We start from the raw sequence: 8,964 nt of genomic DNA, 5'->3' as shown, positions 1-8,964 counted from the left end.
TCGGAGTGGCTTAGAGAACCGGCAGGTGCGGGAGCCAGGAGAGAACCCATCCACTCCTTCATTCGTTCACTCATTCATTCATCCCACTTTCACTGAGTAAATAAAAGGTGCTAGCGAGGCTTTGTTCCCAGGGCCAAGCACCGGTCTAACCCCTGAGGATCCCGCAGGAAAGCAAAGCGCACACCCCTTGCCCCCGGGCCCCACGCAGCTCCCGAGGGGAGGGCGCTGGGGGGAGTGGTAAGAGCTGGCTCCGCGCACGTCAGGCGAGTGGCCGATCCCGGGCTCCGCCCCCGGCCCGCGCGCTCCACCTCCCCTAGCGGCCGGAGGCCGGCGCTCGGCGCGCGTACCCAGCGCGGGGACTTTCGCCACCCCGCGGATCGACCCCGGTGTCTTCCCCCGGCGGAGTCTGCGGGCAGCCCCTCGGCCCGCCGGCGCCGGCCGTCACCGCCGCCGGGGCCGCCCGCAGCGCGCATCCGGGCCGCGGGGCTCCCGAGCCGGGTCCGGAGGTGCGAGGGCGCCGGCCGCAGGGGCTGGCTCGGAGGCCGGCACCCCCGCGGGGAGAGGCGAGGCGACCCTGCCGAGGTAAACGGGCTGGCGGGGTCGGGGGATGGGGACCGCGGGTGCGCCTGACCTCCCGGCAAACGCCGCTACCCTGCAGCCGCTTCCCGGAATCCCTGCACGCTCCTCGCCCGCCCCGGCTCCTCCTCCTGCTCCTCCTCCTCCTCCCGCCGGGTTCCCGGCTCCCCCCCCCCCCCCCAGCCCCCCGCCGCCGCGCAGGGCGTGCCAGGCCCCGGCCGCTGTGCCCCGCGTCGTCTGTTCCTCGCCGCCCCCGGGAGCCTTCTTTCTTTGCACCCGGCCCTGCGCCCCACTTGCCCACCAACGGCGCCGGGGACACCCGGGCACTCGCGGCTGCAAGATGTGAGCCGTGGTGAAGTGTGAGGGTCACACGCCCCAAGAGAACCCCTGGAATTAACCAGCCTTTGTGGCCTAGCGGGAGAGGGTCACCGAGGGGCGACGGGGGTGGCGTGTCCGGCGCCCTTCGAGACTCACCGCTTGGAAGCTGGGAGGAGGAGAGGGCGGGGAGACAGAGGAGCGGGCTCGCTGTGGGGGGTGGGGAGGGGCCGGGGAATTAGGGGAACCCGGTTCGAATCGATACTGGAGTTCAACCCGGAGAGATCAGCCAGTTCTGTGCAGTTAGAAGTTCGATTCCTCAACACGCTTAGGAGGTGAGCGGCGGCGTTGTTGAAAGACTCTAGACACCCCGCCTCATTTTTTTTTTTTTTTTTCTTTTAGTATTTGTTTGATGTCCTTGCTTTTGTTTGGGAAGAGGGCTTAGAAGCTAGTATGACGCGCCAGAGGGCTCTGATCGGAGCCAGACGAGCCCGCCGGGAGGTGCAGACTCCGGGAGCCCTGGAGGCGTCCTACTGACTGTCCCCCGGGGACTAAGACCCTCAGGCCGCCCCCTGCCCCACACCTTGGCGAGGTTTCTAAGCACCCTCCCCCGCCCCCCCCCCCCCCCCGCCACGAACTGTTCGGGTTTGGGGAGCAAAGGGGTTCAGAAGGGGAAGCCACACCAAGATGGGCTCTGAAGAAAACATCTTTTAAAATTTCCTAGCAATATGCGCACGTTGATAAAGTTTGACCCGTTTGTTCCAGGAAATGGCTTGAACTTTTTAAGTTCTGTAGTGCACAAGCTGGTTTTTCATTTTAAATTATCAAAAATCTGCACGGCCCTTTTGGTCTTAGCTGTATTTCCTCTCAAATTCCTCCTGTATTTATTTAAAAAGTTAAAATGTGCCCAAAATTGGGTTCCTGGTGCTTTGTCTAAAAACATTTTAGGAGAAGCACAGCCCCACAAGTAGTCTTAGAAGTGAAACTTTTTTTTTTTTTTAATGGCTGTTCGTTTTTAGAGAGAGAGCACACGCGGGCACAAGTGGGGGAGGGGGAGAGAGAGAGAGGGAGACACAGAATCCAAAGCAGGCTTCAGGCTCTGAGCCGTCAGCAGAGAGCCCCACGCGAGGCCCGAACTCACTAATGGTGAGATCATGACCTGAGCCCAAGTTAGGCTTACCCGACTGAGCCACCCAGACTCCCCTAGAAGTGAAACTTACCTCATCCCTCCTACTTGCACACAGAGCCCTGGTGAACTCATTTTCCCATTATATTGATAAACCCTCGACCTATTAAAGAGCCAGCGGCATATATATTCTTGGCTACCAGTCATCCTATTTTACTAAACCTAAATGCCACTGAGTGTAGGATGCGCTTTTATGTAACCAAGTAAGAAAAAAAAAAAAAAAAAACATGCATTCTGATTTCGGAGGGGTTTGGATGTCAGAAAGAAATGCACATTTTATAATCTGTAAAAGGTAATCTGCACGAAAGCAGAGCCTGACAGTACTTTCCCTGAGGACTCTTCATTCCTAACGAGAATGAAACCTCGGAGACATTCATGACTCCCTGACGACCAATGATATGCCAGGCGTCAGGCCAGATAGAAGAAAAGACTGTTATGTTCTCCACCAGGGGACTGGAGGCAGCAAGTTCCTTGAGGGCTGTCTGTCTGTCTGTCTGCATGTTCTAAATGGCACACGATCTGGGAAGAATAAGAGAACAGTAGTTCCCTGGGAGAGCAGGTGGGCTTTAGTAACAGTCATGAGAAGTCCAAAGAAGAGAAAAAAGAGAGAGAAATGTAGAAGGGAGCAGTTGAGAGCCACTGAACCAATATTGTCTCTGGAGCCAGCAGGAAAACGAGGGCACTTAGTTTCCCCATAAGCCAGGGTACATAGGACAGAGACGCTTAAGCATCATTCTTGTTCTAATGCTGAGGGTTTTAAAAAAAATTTTTTTTTTAATTTGAATGTACCCATCCACCAGAAACTTTCCTGGTAAGTCAACAACAATCTTAAAAAGGCTCCCTAATACACAGGAAAGAAGCAAACAGGGCCTTCTGAGCAAGGGGCAGTGGTCAGAGGCAGTGAGATGGGGATTGTCAGCTAGGGGAGGGGGTCGCGGAGAAAGGCAGTGCCAGAAGCAAAACCATTCCGAGGACCCTGTGGTTGGCCCCGCCTCACCTCCCCATCCCCCCACCCCCACCAGAGGGAGGCCCTACCTCACCTCCCCCATCCCAGCGTCAGGCCTTGGGGCTCTAGAAACTGCCCGGTCTTTACAGAACAAACTCGAATCTGGTGTGGAAGGCAAGGAGGTTAAAATTTCAGTCCACTCTATCACAGTAGCCAGTGACAAAGCCATCTAAGTACCAGCAAGGTGAACAGAAGTGGGGTGTGGTGGCTGGCTAAAAAGGAAGGGAAAAACAAAAACAAAAACAAAAACATAGCCCGCAAGGAGTCTTACTAAAAAAATAATATTACTCCTAGATTGGTAGAAAATTGTTTCCAATAGCCTTATATCCTACGAGTTGGTAAAAATACGAATTCAGTAAAATAAACTCGAAGGTTAGAATATTTTCAAATGTGATGGAGACGGAGTTGCAAACTTAAGCAGATAATTTGAGCACCCTAGAAACATAATTGCAGAAGAAATAAGAAGAAAGAACAGGATACTTTTGAAAATAAGGACATTTTTAATAGAGGAAAGGTTTGATTTAAGCCCAATGAATGCAAATGAAAAGAAAAAAAAAGATCAAGTCAATTAGGAAGAATCTCCATGTGGAAATTAAAAAAAAGCACAGTCAAACATTCGGATAATTGGGATCCCTGTCATACAGAAACCAGCAAATGGGACAGAAGATGCAAATAAAAGGAAGTTAAAAGAACTTTTCTTGAAATGAAGAAAAAATGGCCTATAGGTCAAAAGAACATTTTTTCAGGAAATTGCCATTTTTCCAAATATTCATATGGGAATGCTGAGCCCCAAGATATCTTTAGTGATTTCAATTAAAAAAAAAAAAAAAGAATTCTTTTAGGAATCCAGGAAGAAAAAGTAAATAAAAGAAGGGCAAGCCAAATCAAGCTGGCCTCAGACGTTCTAGTGCTAAATTCCAGAATATGATGGTTCTGAGAGAAACATTCTAAATGGAGGAGACTGTCCCCAGGAGGGTATTTTCATCCAGCTTAGATGTCACTCAAGGTAATCAATAGGCAGGCCTTCTCAAATATAAAAGAGCAAAGGGAATTCAAGACCCAGTGAGCTCTCTTTGGGGGAGGGAGGGACTACTGGATTAGAAAAATCCAGCAAATAACAAGTTAAGAAATAAATCAAACTAAAGACCCCAGACGTAGAGAACTCACGCTCAAAAGGACTGTTGGTGAGTATTGATCTAAATGTAGAATTAATACCAGACATGTTTGGAAATTGTAGGTAGAAAAAAATGTGATCGTTATATAAATCTAGACACAAAAAACAATAAAGCAAAAAAAAAAAAAAATAACAATAGGAATAAGGAAATAGGGGAGGCAGATGGGAGGAAAAAAGAGAGTAGCAACATTCTCATCTTTGAAAGCATGGATCAATAAATACGGTTTAATAGTAAACAGTGCTGGGGGCGCCTGGGTGACTCAGTTAAGCATTTGACTTCAGCGCAGGTCATGATCTCACAGTTTGTGAGTTCAAGCCCCACATCAGGCTCTGTGCTGACAGCGCAGAGCCTGGAGCCTGCTTTGGATTCTGTGTCTTCTCTCTCTGCCCTTGCCTGCTCGCGCTCTGTCTCTCTCTCTCAAAAATAAATAAGGATTTTTTTAAAATATAAAAACATAGTAAGCAGTGCTGGGAACATATGATATCCTAACTTCCCAATGTCTTCCATAACTGTTTTTTCTAAACCTTAGAAGAATATTTTAGGAAATTACTCTGTCTTACAGAAGAGAATAATTTAAATTTCAACCATCCCTTCGGTCTTTCCTTCAGTTTTGTTCCAAGTACAATTAAATTTAGACAGAAATGTGTGTGTGTGTGCGCGCGCCCACACACGCACATGCGCATAGAAAGATGTCTGGGATTATGTTCACCTAAACTTAATGATGGAAACATCTGGATGCTGGAATTTGCACTTTCATACATTATTTTTAATGTTTCTTAATGAGCACAGAAAAGAAATTTTACAGAAACAAGAAAGACGTTTGAAAAATAAACTGGAAACCAACATGCCAAGATGCTAACAGTGGTTCATGCTGGGTGGTAGAAATAAGGATGATTGTTACTTTCTTCTTTGTGCTTTTTTGGGGTTTTTTTCCCCTGATTTCCAGGAAAAAAATTATGTAATTGTGTTTGCGTAGTATTTCTGAATTCAGTTCATTCATGACTCCCTGACGACCAATGATATACCAGGCGTCAGGCCAGATAGAAGAAAAGACCGTTATGTTCTCCTTCAGGAGACTGAGGCAGCAAGTTCCGTGGGAGCTGTCTGTCTGTCTGTCTGTCTCTGCCTAGGAGGAGCTGGAATTCAGAGAAGGGGCCCTGGAAGTCAGCAGTGTTTGTTGACATGTCAGAGGCAAGGGTTGCTCTGGGCGAGCCGCACCCAGAGCTGGCTTGCAGGGGACAGTGATTTCCAGAGAAACCTAGAAAGGCTGATGACAGCCTTGAATTCAACCTGCAACACTTGCTTGATGCCTTGTTAGGTGACAGTGAGCTACAGACGGGGCTGGCCACAGAATTTGCAGGGGCCAGAGCAAAATAAAAATGCAGGGCCCATGTGTTTAAAAAGCAAGAAGCATCACGAAGGCATTAAAATACAAAGCTTTTTCTTTTCTTCCACCTTCTCGGTCTCTCAACTGGTCACTTTGGTATTTGCCATTTAAATGTCGTCCTGAGTAAAAAAATAAATAAAATTTGAAATTATCAGCAGGAGCTTCAACCTTTCTGCTTTGTATGGTGCAAACGCACAGATCTAAATGCAAACGTAAGTGCGTTTAGTTCATGTGGGGAGTCACCGAATTACACAATTGGCAACTCAAGCACATTTTGAGAGGGTACCTCGAACTAGCCAGGAGAAGCAAACTCAAGCCAGACGAGGGAGGGTGGCAAGGAGAAGAGAGGTCCCCCCCAGGCACACAGCCCAAGAAGCATTCCCTGGGTTACCGTCAGGGCCAGTGAGGCTCCCTGCAGGTGCCCGATGCCACTCTGCCCCTTGCGACTCTGGGCACACATGCACTTGGGCCTGAAGGTTGCCAGGATCGCTCTCTGCTACCCGCCCTGCACTCCGGCCTGGGGTGGGCTCTGGGAAGTCCAGCCCTGAATCTCTCCTTCCCAAGGACCTGCTATCTCAACCCATAGCTCACTGGCAATGCCCAAAGGTCTTTAAACCTCTGCCCCTGGACATGCTAGGTACCTGATCAAGGCTAACCTAGATGCTTACCACCCCCAGTCCAGCTAGTCGCCCCCCCCCCCCCCCACCGCCCTGGGCAAAGCAGGGCCCTGCCAGCCTGGCGCAGGAGCAAATTCCACTCTGCCTGGCCCCTTCTCTGTCTGCTTACACACCAGGAGGGCGTCAGTGCAACGTGGGACTTTCCAACAGTGTGACCCAGCTGCCACCCCACACGAAGGGCATCAATGGTGCCCAGCGTCCAGAGGCGGCGGGGGGCAGGGGGTGAGACCAAGCGTGAGCTGAGACTACAAACTCACCATGTGTCCAATGGCCCATCAGACTTCACTACCAAAACATAAGTTCAACGCTACAATTATTAAGAATTTCAAGGCAGCCATTGGAGAGCAGTAAACCGAGGGTGGACCCTTTTTCGTGTAGGACCTGGGCACAGAGATGGGGGAAGAGCAAAGCCAGCCCTTCCTAATGGCAACAGCTTTGCTCTAGAAAGCTGATTTGTAGTCAGGGAGAGGTTTAAGGCACCTCATTAACAACCCCAGACAGGATGCCAAGACAGGAAATGAGATTTTCCAAGCAAGCAGGAAATCTAGTTACTAGTCATTGGGTTCGAAGTAGAGTATGGGCCATCAGGAATAAAGGGGAGGCGACATCCCCTGGCCCACAGGGGGTGAGGACTTCTAATTGTGTAATTGTGTGTGTGTGTGTGTGTGTCTCAGCCATTGAATAAACCCGAATGTTCCACAGATGTAGAACAAAGGTGAAGACATACCGTCAGGCAAAGACAGAGGGTTGAGAAGCCGCAGGGCAGATGTTCAAGTGTAAGGGAGTCCTGTCCCCCCCCCCCCACCCCCCTGTGGCATTCTACACTCTAGCTGCGGCCAGCTTCTAGGGAGTGTCCACAGCCCTGCAGGCCCTCCTTCGGGGAGTAATGGTGGGAGATGACGTCTTGTGTCTCAAAGATCCCTGTAGACACTCTATAAACGGGTGCAGTCTTGTGGGACAGGTTGTAAGCAGAGGAGCCTAGATAGCTCATGGGTGGGGGAGTCTGCAGCAGGGAAGGCATCTTTGACTTGGAATCTCTCGGATTCCTGTAGAATACCCGGATGGGACCTGTTACCTCATAGTCGAGAGGACTTTTTCATGTTTTGAGCTTGAACTCAGGTCTGCCGCCCCGTGGCCCTTTTCCAGTTTCAGCACGGGGGCTTGATGCCTGCTACAAGTGTTGGGAGGACAGGACACCCAGAACCTATGGGGCGCAGTTGCTTGGATGGAGACAAAAGCCCTGAGGCAGAGAAGGTAACTAGGACTCACAATGCGGATGCCAAGAAAGAAAATACCTTTAAATCTGAAAACAGACAACTCAGAAACGAATGCATGAAACTAATGCGTGAACTTGGGATTCTGTGTCTTCCTCTCCTTCTGCCCCTCCCCTGCTTGCACTCCGTCTTTCTCTTTCTCTCTCTCAAAAGTAAACATTAAAAAAATTAAAATAAAATAAAATAAAATGGAACACCTAGGGGCGCCTGGGTGGCTCAGTCAGTTAGGCATCCGACTCTTGGTTTTGGCTCAGGTCGTGTTCTCAACTGTTTGTGAGTTTGAGCCCCCCATCAGGCTTCATGCTGACAGCATGGAGCCTGCTTGGGGTTGGTTCTCTCTCCTTCTCTCTCTGCCCCTCCCCCCGCTAGCTCTCTCTGTCTGACATCTCAGAGCCTGGAGCCTGCCTCAGACTCTGTGTCTCCCTCTCTCTCTGCCTCCGCCCCGCCCCCCCCCCCCCCCATGCTCTGTTGCTCCCTCTTCTCTCTCTCTCTCAAAAATAAAACATTTTTAGGGGCACCTGGGTGGCACAGTCGGTTAAGCGTCCGACTTCAGCCAGGTCACGATCTCGCGGTCCGTGAGTTCGAGCCCCGCATCAGGCTCTGGGCTGATGGCTCGGAGCCTGGAGCCTGTTTCCGATTCTGTGACTCCCTCTCTCTCTGCCCCTCCCCCGTTCATGCTCTGTCTCTCTCTGTCCCAAAAATAAATAAAAAACGTTGAAAAAAAAATTAAAAAAAAATAAAACATTTTTAAACAAGAAGGAGAAATAATATACATTTGGTTTTGCTTATACATAAAGATGTGAAGGACTCACCAAAAAATTAATAGAAGTAGTTTTCTGAAGGAATCAAGACCTTTTGCTCTTTGCTTTTGTGTATTTTTGGAAGCGAGTAACTCTGTCGCCCATTCAAAAATTAAATTTAAAACTTCTCCCAGAGCTAGATAGGGAACTGGTCCCAGGTCCAGCTCCTGGGAAGGCAGAGGAAGCCTGGAACAGGAAAATTCCTGTTCCTCCCACGTTGTCCTGTCTTTGTCCTTTTTTATCTTTTGTAATTTAAGTAAACACTTCAGCATTTGGATCACCTGATATCTGTTTCCTTTCAGATGTGAAAGGAAAGAAAAGACTTGATACCAAAGATGCTTTGGAGCCAGAATACTTCCTGGATTAGACCCCGTGATTTGTATCCCATGGGTAAGTGTCACTTTTGTCCCAGTGCTCCTAGGGCCAAGCCAGCAGCCACCCCACCACCCGGAGCCCTGCTGGGGGTAGCAAACGGCTTTCCCCGATGAGGGGCCCAGTATCAGCCCATCCGGTGCCAAGAGCCAAATGGAACGTAGGTAGGAAAACAAACAACTAACTAAGAGTGACT

General features: G+C 49.8%; 1 protein-coding gene across 4 annotated transcripts in view; it reads left to right on the top strand.

Annotated features, from left to right (window-relative positions):
• The first annotated feature begins 468 nt into the window (after positions 1–468).
• Positions 469–8,964, top strand: part of IFNAR2 (interferon alpha and beta receptor subunit 2) — a 30,396-nt gene continuing 21,900 nt past the window's right edge. For 2 of the 4 annotated variants that reach the window (XM_042903851.1, XM_042903848.1), the window contains exons 1-2: positions 494–582; positions 8,699–8,786. In XM_042903851.1, the coding sequence (XP_042759785.1) occupies positions 8,732–8,786 (55 nt within the window). In that variant the 5' untranslated portion in view covers positions 494–582; positions 8,699–8,731. Of the gene's footprint in view, positions 583–7,468; positions 7,577–8,324; positions 8,787–8,964 lie in introns of those variants that run through there. The other 2 variants (XM_042903850.1, XM_042903849.1) reach the window with 2 other exon arrangements.

The sequence above is a fragment of the Panthera leo genome, chromosome C2 (assembly GCF_018350215.1).
Source record: "Panthera leo isolate Ple1 chromosome C2, P.leo_Ple1_pat1.1, whole genome shotgun sequence".
Lineage (NCBI taxonomy): Eukaryota > Metazoa > Chordata > Mammalia > Carnivora > Felidae > Panthera > Panthera leo.
This window is presented reverse-complemented; position numbering and strand designations above follow the sequence as displayed.